The 12,080-nt window shown below is 37.4% G+C and overlaps 3 protein-coding genes across 4 annotated transcripts; 1 reads left to right on the top strand and 2 right to left on the bottom strand.

Moving 5' to 3' along the window:
- The first annotated feature begins 1,883 nt into the window (after positions 1-1,883).
- LOC110758246 (Regulator of chromosome condensation (RCC1) family protein) lies at positions 1,884-6,041 on the top strand. The gene is made up of 11 exons (XM_021960049.2): positions 1,884-2,075; positions 2,210-2,354; positions 2,544-2,654; positions 2,755-2,815; positions 3,123-3,241; positions 3,372-3,457; positions 3,647-3,848; positions 4,594-4,647; positions 4,892-5,005; positions 5,387-5,443; positions 5,669-6,041. Exons 1-11 carry the CDS (start codon positions 2,047-2,049, stop codon positions 5,864-5,866), a joined length of 1,176 nt encoding a protein of 391 aa, XP_021815741.1. The 5' UTR covers positions 1,884-2,046; the 3' UTR covers positions 5,867-6,041.
- A 33-nt stretch (positions 6,042-6,074) lies between these two features.
- Positions 6,075-7,286, bottom strand: LOC110758247 (membrane protein PM19L-like). Of its 2 annotated transcripts, none has more exons than XM_088251184.1 (4): positions 6,862-7,286; positions 6,563-6,686; positions 6,404-6,452; positions 6,075-6,321 (listed from the first exon to the last, which is right to left on the bottom strand). In XM_088251184.1, the coding sequence occupies exons 1-4, from the start codon at positions 6,992-6,994 to the stop codon at positions 6,169-6,171; spliced, it is 459 nt and encodes a 152-aa protein (XP_088107310.1). In that variant the 5' UTR covers positions 6,995-7,286; the 3' UTR covers positions 6,075-6,168. The 2 variants fall into 2 exon arrangements, with proteins under 2 accessions (XP_088107310.1, XP_021815743.2); XM_021960051.2 differs by having other exon boundaries at positions 6,563-6,740; positions 6,862-7,280.
- Positions 7,287-7,550: 264 nt separating this feature from the next.
- LOC110758241 (Rhomboid-related intramembrane serine protease family protein) lies at positions 7,551-10,143 on the bottom strand. The gene is made up of 7 exons (XM_021960044.2): positions 9,987-10,143; positions 9,169-9,583; positions 8,871-9,084; positions 8,587-8,752; positions 8,198-8,368; positions 7,947-8,101; positions 7,551-7,840 (listed from the first exon to the last, which is right to left on the bottom strand). Exons 2-7 carry the CDS (start codon positions 9,575-9,577, stop codon positions 7,600-7,602), a joined length of 1,356 nt encoding a protein of 451 aa, XP_021815736.2. The 5' UTR covers positions 9,578-9,583; positions 9,987-10,143; the 3' UTR covers positions 7,551-7,599.
- Between the last annotated feature and the right edge of the window lie 1,937 nt (positions 10,144-12,080).

A 12,080-nucleotide genomic window follows, 5' to 3' on the forward strand; every position in this document is an offset into this window, starting at 1 on the left:
ATATGCACTCTTGGAACCATTGCATGCGCATTCAGCCACCACCATTATCATTATGTGCCTCTTCTTGTTCTGCTTCTTGCTCTCTCTCTTCCTCTGGCGCTTCATCAAGCAAGAGGCGTTGATAATAGATGGTAAACTAGGCCAAAACTGCCAAAGTAATCATCTTTGTCATGATTCTGATCATCATCCCATTCTTATACAGAATCTGATCATGGCCAGAACAAGAACTGTGATCATGAAGATCAAACTGGTTGAAGAAACACAGTTCTTGAACATCAAGATACAGTCTTGGAAACATTTGCGCATTCGGCCACCATTGAAATGATGTTGTTGGTTCATTTCTGTGGAGCAACGTGCATCTTCTTTCTCAAGGACCATCATATCTTCTGATGAGTCTGTGTGAATGTGCGATCTTCTTACTACTGTTTCGTCTCTCTCTCTAATATCTTCTTCTTTAGCTATCACAGATTCACGTTATATGCTTTGAGTCTCTTAACATTATATAGTTGTTAGGGAGAGAAGGCAATGTTCAGGCGCCAAAGCCACTATTTGACTTTAGGTGGGCTCAATTGACTAAAATGAAAGACCCTGTCTGTTTTAAGCCTGTAATTCAATTTGGGCCCTGTCATTGTTTCAAGTTCGGCCCAATTGTAAGTTTGGACTTAGGGCTCGTTTGGTATGTCGGACTGTACTGACTAATTTCTATCGGATAGTATTAATCTGTTCCGGAAAGTACTGACTGTTTATCCATAATATTATAAGGCGTTTGGTGCTGTTCCGGATAACTAGTCTGACTAAGTTATACTGTGTTTGGCGATGTTCCGGATAACATCATATCAGACTATTTTTTTAATTGACTAGATTGTTCACTCTCCATTCCTATAGCCAATATAGACAATATAATTTGCATATATATAATTAAGAAAAAAAAGTTGGAAGATCAAATAAAATATCTACAGTCTGAAGGATATTTCTACATACGCATAGTTATAAAGAAGCACAGCTCTCATGCCTCGTCTGCCTTAAACAATTCTGTGTTCTTTTAAGCAGCCATGGCAGCCCTATTTGCGAAACCTGTTAGGCTCTTACTTACTAATTTTGTTATTTTCTTAAATTTGTTATGCTTAAATTCGATTAAAAAAATGTCAAAATAGAAAAATTCATAACCTGATTTCCACAAAAAATTAATAAAAAATGAAATATATTAAGAAAAGAGAAGAAGCAAGAAGAAGCATATTGGAGAGAGTATGAAAGAGAGAGAGAGTGAGAGATGGATACCTGAAGAAGAGTGAAGAGAATAACCTGTGGAGAAAATAGCAGAGAAGAACCCTAGGAAGAAGAAGATGAAAAGAGCGTCTGATTTTTCTCGTAGAAAGCGTGTTCTTTTTCCCTAGCTGTATAATTAAGCGTGTATTATCTAAACCGGGGTGTGTGGGTTGTATTAGTTAGTCAGGTAAGGAGAGTATTAAAAGCCCAATCCGTATAAAATAGTCAGGTAATTAAATAATACAAGTTGACACCAAACACCTGACATAGACTATTTACTCCTATCCAGAGTCTAATACGGTGTACCAAACAAGCCCTTAATGTTTTCTTAATTGCTTTCATTTATCTATTTTAACAAAGTGATATCCTAATAACTACTTTAGGGTACCGGGAAGGAGATCGAACTCAGATGGAAGGAAATATGTACAGTGTCTCGGCTAACTAGTATAATCCACGTCTACTTATCTATTTATTCTTTAATATGAATGTTTTGTCACTAGTTGAACTATACGGCGTCGTTGAAGGACCACTTCCATCACTAAAGGACTTTTGGAACCTAGTTCCCCTGCCCAAATTGCAACAGCATATAAATGGCATAATATATACATATGGTATGATATATTGATAAACACAGTCACAGTGCTCCGCTTTCTCTCTCTCTCTCTCTCTCTCTCTCTCTCTCTCTCTCTGTGTGCTAGCCTTATGGTTTCTTTCTAGTTTATAGTTTTATTAGTTTATAAACGTCTCCCTGCTTCAATTTAAGCACTGTTTCAGGTTCAAATGGCATCCGATGCTGCCATTGTCACTTGGTATCTATCTGCTCTCTCTCATATTTTTCACTATGCTATTGTGGTATTGTGCTATTATGGTTGGTTGGTGAAGCACAGAGAGACACACACAGAGGGTAAAACACGTTTCATTGTATTTGTCTTACTACACACAGGGGCTCGGGTGAAGATGGACAATTGGGAATCGGGAACAACGAGGAGAAGGAGTGGGTATGTGTTGTCGAAGCCCTCCAGTCACGGACTGTCCGGTCTGTTGTCGCTGGTAGCCGAAACTCTCTTGCCATTTGCGATGATGGCAAGGTGGGCCCCTTCCCCCTTTATCTTCTTCTTCTTCTTTACTTTGTCTTTATCACTCTTTTGATTCTTACCCTTTTCTTGTATTTGTGTGTATTTTGCACTTTTTTAAGTATTGGGTCTTGCTTTACTGAAATTTGGATACTTTTTTTAGTTGTTGTAATTTTGTGTGTTGTGAATTGAACTGGGTACCAGTTGTTTACATGGGGTTGGAACCAAAGAGGAACCTTGGGGCACCCTCCAGAGACCAAAACTGAGAACATTCCTAGCCAAGTTAAAGCTCTTGCCAATGTTAAAATTGTTCAGGTAATTCACATATCATCGTAACCATGCTTGGCTTTGGAAATAGCTAATTGTTTGCATAAGTTTTCATCTGAATTTAACTAGTGGATGTTTTGAAATATAGGCTGCTATTGGTGGATGGCATTGTTTGGCTGTTGATGATCAAGGCCGTGCTTACGCTTGGGGTAGTTAATCGAGCTCTCTTTACTCTCTTTTTGTTTACTGTGAATATTTTTGATAAGAAGCTATTGCATAATATTGGGTTATCTTGTTTTCATTATTCAGAATCCAATAGAAGAACACAATGTAACTCCTTTAAGCCGGATACCAAAAGATGGTTGCTTTTTAATTCATGTGTATAACAACATCTAGGATATTTTATTTCTTCTGCTTCCATGTAGGGCTTTTATTTGGTTCTCTTGAGAGTGTTGAACTAGACCCCAGAGTTTACCTTTATTATCATTCTAAGCGTACCAAAGTTGTTTGGTGCAGGTGGAAATGAGTATGGACAGTGTAGCGAAGAACCTGAGCGGAAAGATGACACTGGTAGACCTTTGAGAAGGGATATAGTGATTCCTCAGCGCTGTGCACCGAAGCTTGTAGTCCGCCAGGTGAGTTACAAAAGCCAAAGAGTAGAACATTGACCTGCATGACACAAATTTTTGGATGCGGGATGCCTCTGTTTCTCGAGTGACATCTTTTTCCATAAAGTTTTTACATTTTCTGATTTTTACATCACAGGTAGCTGCTGGGGGTACTCACTCTGTGGTACTTACACGTGATGGGCAAGTATGGACTTGGGGTCAGCCGTGGCCTCCGGGAGACATGTATGTTGCCCTTAGACTTGACTCTGTCAATTTCTTTTCAAGCACTCCTTGGATGGCAGCCTACTTTCTGGGTTGTACTATATCAAACATGTTTCATACGTTAATAGTTACCTGCATAGTTGTAATTGAGAACTCATGGGACTGTTATTTATCCTAGAATGCTCTATGAACTTTTCTTCTTATTTTCAGAAAACAAATTTCAACACCTGTGCGAGTACAAGGTCTTGATGCAGTGAAGCTCATTGCAGTTGGGGCATTTCATAATTTGGCTCTTCAAGAGGATGGTACTTTATGGGCATGGGGTAACAATGAATATGGACAGCTTGGAACTGGAGATACCCAGCCTAGATCACAACCTATTCCTGTCCAGGGTCTTTCTGGTCTTACTTTGGTTTGTAATACATTGCCTTTTATCTGTCTGTTTCATTTCTGGTAGTCATTTATGCCTAGCACCATGTGTGCTTATCTCAATTTCATCTGAATGTGTGCCTTCTGATATATTATCATCCATTGAAGTGTATTGTTCCAGACCTAGTTTTATTTCTTCATGATTGAGTTATCTTGTGAAGAAGTTTTGAAATCTTTTTAGACCATATGGTCCCTATATACAGATTTTGGTTCAGCAGATTTGGGAGCATGTAATGTATTGGTGTGAAAAATGTGCTTAGGCTTAAGGCAGAAGTGGGGCATCTATAGAGGTGAACTTATGTGGCAGTTAGTTGCTAATGTTTAGGCTTGCTGATACAGACCTGGGTTTCCTTTGGCACATACCTTTAGCGACTAGAAACATTTAAAACTGCATGTATGATATCATGCAAAAACAGTTCTGAAGACATAGGTATGTTTCTTTGTGAAGCCCTGATAAAATCCATTTATATCATTTAAAAGAACTGAAGATGCAAGTGTGTTAGTCTCAAAATATTTTATGAGCCCCTTCAAATTAGGCAGAGACGGGGGCCTTGGTCCCTTACACCTATTCTTGTTCATCTAATTCTGACTTGCTTGTCCCTGATTTTTTTATTGTTGTGTAGCCACGAAGATTATGATATGATGGGTCGTAGGTTTCATGTGCTTGTAGTTGAATGTTTGTAATTCATAATGTATTAATATGTTTTTTAACCTACCTGCACCTATAGGTGGATATTGCTGCTGGAGGATGGCATTCTACTGCACTTACAGATGATGGAGAGGTGATTACTCGCTCGCTTGCTTGTTACTCCAAGGGATACCACCCAAGTGGCGTTTCCAATTAAGCACCATGAAAATAAATAAATAAATAAAAAGTTCTTTTAGCTGTATTAGATAGTCTTGCTTTTTAAATAATCAAGTATCAGTGACCATCTGAGATCAATGTGCCATAGTTCAACCATTCCTGAGTTGTTAACCCTGAGCCAACAGACAACCTTATTCTGTGCGTATATTATTTTATTGCAGGTGTATGGTTGGGGACGAGGGGAACACGGAAGGCTTGGATTTGGCGATAATGATAAAAGCAGTAAAATGGTGCCCCAAAGGGTTCATCTTTTAGCTGGGCAGGATATTGTTCAGGTACGATTGCAGTTATTCCTCGTCACTCCTCTAAATAGCTTAGATGGACCATATGGTGTTTAGGTAACCTTTTGAGTATATAAAGTAACATTGTGCATCATGACTTAAATTGGGGGTTCTGGAATTATTTCAACATTCCTTATGCAGGTCATGGTAATGTATAGAAAATTGATGTCTTCTGGATTTGAAAAATGTCTTGTAATAGAGATCTCATGCACTTGGGTTCAAAATCATAATTTAAGGAATAACCTACCGATTATGTAAACTTTTCTTGTTAATTTGGCATTGTTTTGATTTCTAGCTTTCAAAATCCTGCACACTTGTGATAAATCTCATTTCCTTCCAACAGTTTGAGATGGATTGTGTTTACTTGTGATGTAGGTGTCTTGTGGAGGCACTCACTCGGTTGCCTTAACACGTGATGGGCGCATGTTTTCGGTAAGAAAATCTGAAAATGCTCTGAGCTCATAAACTTAGTAAACTATTGAACAATCTTTATTCATCTGGTTGCTCTACGTGAACTTCTCATTATCTTGATTTTGCTGTTCCTATCTCTTGATTTCTCTTTTACATCATATCTGGTTCCACCAGTTTGATTAATTGGATTGCATGCGTTAAAACAGTTGAAGTTCCAATTATAGTGGCTTGTCTTTGTATTGGCAGTTTGGTCGAGGTGACCATGGACGTCTTGGATATGGAAGGAAGGTGACAACCGGTCAACCAATGGAAGTGCCCATCAACATCCCTCCCAGAAATGGCACTGAAGACAATGGACACTGGATTGCCAAACTTGTTGCTTGTGGGGGACGCCATACTCTGGCGATAGTAGAATGGAAAGCTGATGAAGCAGAAGAATCATAAAACTGATGAACTTGTTTCAGACAATTTTCCGGTAGTTCGAATAACCACTACCGTTGTTGGTTCTGTATAACAGTATTATTTAAGATCAACCAGTAACATATCTATATAGGAGGAAGAACTAGTTTCCTTATGGAGTTGATTTCATAAAAAGTGGGTTCTGCATGCTTTTTTCTTTGGTTTTTTGAGTTGGGTGGATTGACTGGCAAAATTCACAATGAACACTCATGCAAGTCCTTGCGTACAAAAACTGATACAAACACAGTGTGTCATTTAATCTACACCTTCCGATATGAACAGAAGTCTCAGATAACAATTGTCGTGCCGGTGGTTCGGGGGTGATGACCCATGGCAATTCCACCTGATCTATATCTGCTCTTAAACATCCCAGCATGCAGAAGCACCAGGTACATCAATTGACTTAGTAGTGATATTGCAATCATAGCTTCCAATGTTTGCTGAAAAACCAGTCGATAATTAGTTTAATGAATTTAATTTTGCTTCAAATTGTCAATATTTGCATTTTATTAATTCTCTTACCAAGCGTTTTCCTCTGTGTCCACCTAATATGATCTCCTTACATACGAAACTGCATAAAAAAAATCCAACCAAAACTGATTAATTTCTTAAGTTTTCTTATGAAATGCAAATAATTTTTGTTGATTTTGGTGTGGAAAGGTGAGATTCTAAGTAAACTACCCGAAAGCGAGGGCAATAATAGCCTGGGCTATGATAGCTGAAGAAGAAGCAGCAGCTAGACTATCAGTTCCCCATATCCGAAGATGCATCCACCCATAGAGCATAGAACAAGCACCAACAACCCCTGCTATCAATGCAAAGATCAACACAAAGCTTGTTGATGGGTTTCCTCCCAGATCTGTACACAAAATCTCAGAGCTCAAAACCCATTTAATTTATCTAGAATGAGCATAAATTAACCGATTACGACGAAAAAGAGAGTTTATATAGAGATTGAGAGAGTGAGAGAGAGAGCATACGAGGGTGATTTTGCTCTCCATTGATGTACTTATCAAGAGACCATCCAGCAAGTCCAAGCATGATCAGATGGACCACCAAGTTCACTGCTATAAGAGGAGACATTAAGCCTCTACCAATCCTTCCAACCGCCATTATCAAAGCTCAAGCTCAAGCAGGCAACCAAGTTACACTTTAACGTTCACATGGAATCTCACTCTTCAACACATAGCCTGAGTGACTCATAGAGGTTCATGGTTGGTCATCCAAGTTGATGGAACAGAAGGACAGAGCTTTGCTTACGTGGTTTATTTTTGGGAACCCCAATTACAAACGTGTCACTACCAAGGGCATGGTGCCTTTAACGTGGAGATAAACCATGAGGAATTTTGGTTCGGAAAAAGAAACAAACTAGTTTGGACTTGCGAGACAAATAGAACAAAAAGTCACTTAGGCTGACGAGGGTTTATTTAAGTTTTGTTAGTATAAAAATCGATACGTGGTGTTACTTATTCACGTATTATAATATGTGAGTGATGATAGTATCAATTAATTTGTGTTAATTAGTAAATTAAAGTGTTAATTAGTAAAATCACGTGTTGATGTTACCGTTGTTACGGTGACCTCAAAATGGTGCAAATTGCATAATAAGCGCTGTTAAATTTGAACAACTTACAAATTCCCTCTTGTCTGCAACACAAGGCCAGAAACATATATAAGCTAGTATGTTGTGTAATTGATGATTGTATCCTTCTTCACGTTTACAAAGAAGGGTCTGATGCAATGACATTCAGTGGAGGCTCAACAAAGAAAAGCAAACAAGTTAAAACAAGAGCAAACAAGGTAAAGAAAAACAGTGATTTGCATGGATCAGCATAACGTCTGACAAGTGTGATGCCTTCCTCTTGGCCACTTGTTGAAGATGATGCATCGTCCAGTTGAAGAGTTGGGCATGTCAAAAACCCATATGCCACGCCTGTAAATGCAGCTCCAAAATGTGTCCTGCAACATTTACCCAATAAAAGGGTGTCAAAAGCAATGTCTAAAGATCCTATGGCATATGGTCAATTTGTGTAATTCATATAATTCACTTGGTTTGAAGCCTTACCAGTCATCAATTGGACCAAAGCTGCTCAATGTGAAGCTAAGAAGAGTAGTTATTACCGCCTTTCGGAACATGCTCTCTGAAACTTCCTTTGAAATTATGTCTTTGTTCTGGACCTGATAAGTGAGCCAAGCTCCCATCATGGCAAATATTGGTCCCTGTGATCAACTTATTGGACTTAGATAAAATTTGAAAAGAAAAAAAAAATTTGAAATGTGGAATCAATCAGATAAAGAAGTTGAGGAGCAGCTTACTGTTCCACCAACAGTTGGCTCTGGTGTATGAAGAAAGCTAATCAAGTTGCCAGAGATTCCTCCAAGTATGTAAATCAAGAAAAATGTAAATGAACCATAGCCTCTACACACTTTAGGCCCAAATGTCACAAGCCCCCAACAGCCAACGACTATGTGAAAGAGTCCTGAGTGCTGGATATACCAAATGTTTCTAAGAGGAGGTTCTATGAGCCAAACCATATAACAGATCAATGCCTAACTTCCTAATGCAAATACCCTATAATTATTTTTATAAATATTTTCACATCCAAATCACTGCCCAACTTCCTAATGCAACAGAGCTAATAATATCAAAATAAATGTTAAATGGAAACAGAACGGAAACACGAACCGAATTGTCAATCTTGTACCAGAAACATGGGTGTCACAAGCCTCCACCATTCTCCAACCAGGATCAAATCATTTATCTTTGCTCCATATAGTAATGGAAGAGAAAAGAGCCCTAAGTCAGAAGTCCTAACTGGACTTGCTATCTCAAACAGAAAAACTGCAATGTTTATAGAACCCAATATGCTTCTGCATCCAAGATGAAGAACAAAGAATTTTAACATTGACTATGAAATGAAATATAGCAGCTAGGAAAAATTAAGTTGCAGCATATTCAAATATTGATTTAGATGTTGCAGGGTCTTACATTAAGTAGAGATCAGAGATTTCATTATACTGCAGTGAATCTTGAGAACTCTGAGGACCATGATCATCCCTTGTACTTACAGGATTTCTGTAGCTCTTCTGTTCTTCCCTCTCATCAGATTTTTCAGAATCTTGATTGATAGATGATAGTTTTTCAGTAGGATTGTCTTCAGTAAGATCAACAGAACTAGATGTATAATTCTCTGAGACTCCATCTGAGGTAATAAAAATTATAAAATTAATTGCCCTTTGTTAGAAATAATTACTCACCACATATATAAGAAAGAAGCTACTTCTACCTTTATTAAGTTTTCCAAAATAATCATCAAGAGACTCCAACCCCTTCTTTAATCTCAACTGACCATTTCTAGTGAGTGGCTCCCTTGTCCTGTTTGACTTATCTGCAGGCAGATTTGTGCCATTTTGGAGTTTCCCAAGATAGGAATCTAAAGATCTGAGTTGCTTCTCATTTGTACCAGAATCTGATGCATACCAAACCATGCCTATATTCTGCTTTCTTTCATTATTTGCTAAAATGAAACTTGCCTCTCTTGTCTTCTTTTGTGTCAACACATCAGTGCTAAGAAATGAAGTAATATGCCAATTCCTGCACATATTGCTGGACATATCACTCTGTCTCATTGCATAATGATTCAGTTGAGCATTGCCTTTGTATGGGATTTTGTAGCATATTGGAACCACAGCCATGAATTCCTAAGAAAGAAAGAAAGAAAAAAAGAACAAAAGGGTATCATAGCCTAACTCTAACAGAGAATTGTGTCTTTGCGTGTGGAAGTTATGCATATAAATTGGTGCTGAAGAAAACAGTGAAACAGGTGGGTGCATGTGTATTTGGTAGAGTTTTCAACAACAAAATCTTTTCCTGATACACAGTTTGTTTGGTTTATGGATATAAATTTATATGTATAAGCAGCCAAAGTTGTAAACAGTTTGCAAAAGCAGGAGACTTTCTTTTTCTCTGCAGCCAAACAAAGGAGAGAGGCCACTCAAAAAGGCCAACTTTACTGAATAAAAAAACAGAAATCTTAAGAGGGTTTGCCAAAAGAACAATAAAGATGGAGATACCAATGAAAAAACAGGCAGTTGCATTGCATACCTCAATCCTCAGATTTTCCAAAATGGGTATTAATTTAAATTTGCAGAGCTTTTGAGGGGGACAAGGTCAGAGGTTGTTTGTAATTCTTGGTATACTCCCATTAATAGAAGTCTGTGCGGCCAAAGAACAACAATCCCATGAAAGACATAGGATTGAAAAAAACAGTGAGGCAGTGACAACGAGTGAAATCCCAAGTGGAACCTCCCTTATCTCTGTTGCTCCACTAGGACTTTGCCACGAGTGGCTCCCCGCTGATATGGTTTGCGTGGACAAACTCCATTTGACACCCTTTCTTCATTAGCTATTAAAAAGCTAATGGTCAAACAATGCACAACAAAAAATGAATAACGTCTTTGTCTAGACTCTGGATTATTGATTTTGTACAAAGATATGTAATATGCAATGTCATATCTGTGACAATAACATACGTGATTTGTGTGTTATGTTTCTATTGTTAGAACGTATATTTCCCCTGATATATGTGCGCAAACATTGCTCAATATAAATTGAATATATATTGAACCTAAGAGAGGCTAGACGTAAAAGGAGCGTGTTATAAGTATATCCAATACTCGAAAATGGAAGTCTTGCATCGAATGCTCACATTCTAATGCCTATAGTTTACACAAATGGTTCATGTAGTTTTGATTTTTTTTTTTTCTATTTTTGGCTTGTAATTTGATTCATTTTCATTAAGGTTTTCATAGTTTCAATTATAGTAATCTTACCCTTCTAATTTTCTAACTTTGCAATTCAAGGACAAGTCTTTATTCAATTGAGTGGACAACGCATGGTTACATGCCGGATGTATAGTGGGAGACATTTTAGACATTTTTTTGTCAAGTTATAAACAATAACATGAAACTTACTCGATTTCCACTATAAGGTCACCATAATCCATCACGATGTCTTATAATCCCTCACATTTGTGGGGCTTGTTGTCATATTCTCTCCAAAATTCCCAAAAACAAGGATTTGTCATTGGATTGCAAACGTTAGACAACTACATATGTAAAACTATAGAAATGAAAACTATGTGGACTTTTTTTTTTTTTTTTGGTAGTTTGGCATTGTTAATTCCATAATATTGTTTTAGTGAAAAACTTATGTTTCATGTCCAAGCTTCAAGGCCTGGGTCAAGCTTAAGATAGAAGGAACATGCCTCCTCATTATACAAATGGGCCGGCCCAACTTGAGAGGAAAGAAAATTCTCATGTTAGAGCGTGACAATCAACGTTATGACAATGTACTCACCTGTAATTGTTGCCACGAAAATCGTGAACGTTATATTGGGAAGCGAAGTAAAACCGGCTTTTTTTTCCCTTTTTAATACAAACAAAATTACAAAAATACCCTTTTAACCCTAGACGCCCCCTATTTCAGTGTTTTGTGTCTCCGCCTCTCACTCTCACATCATCAGACATCTCTCATTCACACCTCTAGATCTATCTCATCTTGTAGCTTTCTCAAAATCTCTCTTCTTCGATAATTCCGCTTTTCTTTTGCATCTCCCTCACTCTCCCTTGAAGGTGAGAAACTCCAATATTCGTCGTTTTTATTTTTCAATTACAATTTTTTAAGTTATAATCCAAATTAGGGTGTGTTTCCAATATTTATAGTGATCTTGTGAATGAAAATTGTCACTTTGAAATGCATTGATAAATGCATGTTTGATTTCACTATATTGTATCTTCTTGGTGCTTACTAATCAATTGAATGAATTTTGTAAGTGAGTAATTGATAGATTTGTTCCCCTAAATTTTGTAAGTGCATATATATTTCGTTAGCTAGATCTATTATTAGATTATTGTTTTTTTTTTTAATACAAGAAGTAGAGAGAGATGATAATTGATTATAAGAGTGCATGAATAAATGATCTTATCCGCTTAAACTAAAAGCCCCTTGCATTATTAGGTTATTAATGCATATCTTATGGACTTTGTTTTTTGCTTATCATGTATATTTACATTTTTTAGGGGTTTTAGATTTTGTTTGGTTGATGGTTTGAGATTGATGGACTTTATGTTAAGAGTAGCTTTGTTTTGTTTTGTCTTTGATGTGAATTGATGAAATGGTGGTTTTGTTTCTTTAATG

This window comes from Prunus avium, chromosome 3 (genome assembly GCF_965620075.1).
Source record: "Prunus avium chromosome 3, drPruAviu1.hap1.1, whole genome shotgun sequence".
NCBI classification, from domain to species: Eukaryota; Viridiplantae; Streptophyta; class Magnoliopsida; order Rosales; family Rosaceae; genus Prunus; species Prunus avium.

Bases quoted from the DNA above. Each gene is read 5' to 3' on its own strand.
- LOC110758246 (XM_021960049.2), top strand. From the start codon at position 2,047: ATGGCATCCGATGCTGCCATTGTCACTTG. The intron at 3,458-3,646 runs GTATGTTGCCCT...TCTTATTTTCAG, and splicing joins CCGTGGCCTCCGGGAGACAT to AAAACAAATTTCAACACCTG. The intron at 5,444-5,668 runs GTAAGAAAATCT...TTGTATTGGCAG, and splicing joins GTGATGGGCGCATGTTTTCG to TTTGGTCGAGGTGACCATGG.
- LOC110758247 (XM_021960051.2), bottom strand. From the start codon at position 6,994: ATGGCGGTTGGAAGGATTGGTAGAGGCTTAATGTCTCCTCTTATAGCA. The intron at 6,741-6,861 runs GTATGCTCTCTC...TTTTGTGTACAG, and splicing joins TGGAGAGCAAAATCACCCTC to ATCTGGGAGGAAACCCATCA. The intron at 6,322-6,403 runs GTAAGAGAATTA...CTGGTTTTTCAG, and splicing joins GACACAGAGGAAAACGCTTG to CAAACATTGGAAGCTATGAT.
- LOC110758241 (XM_021960044.2), bottom strand. From the start codon at position 9,577: ATGGCTGTGGTTCCAATATGCTACAAAATCCCATACAAAGGCAATGCT. The intron at 9,085-9,168 runs GTAGAAGTAGCT...TTATTACCTCAG, and splicing joins TTTTGGAAAACTTAATAAAG to ATGGAGTCTCAGAGAATTAT. The intron at 8,753-8,870 runs GTAAGACCCTGC...TCTTGGATGCAG, and splicing joins ATCTCTGATCTCTACTTAAT to AAGCATATTGGGTTCTATAA.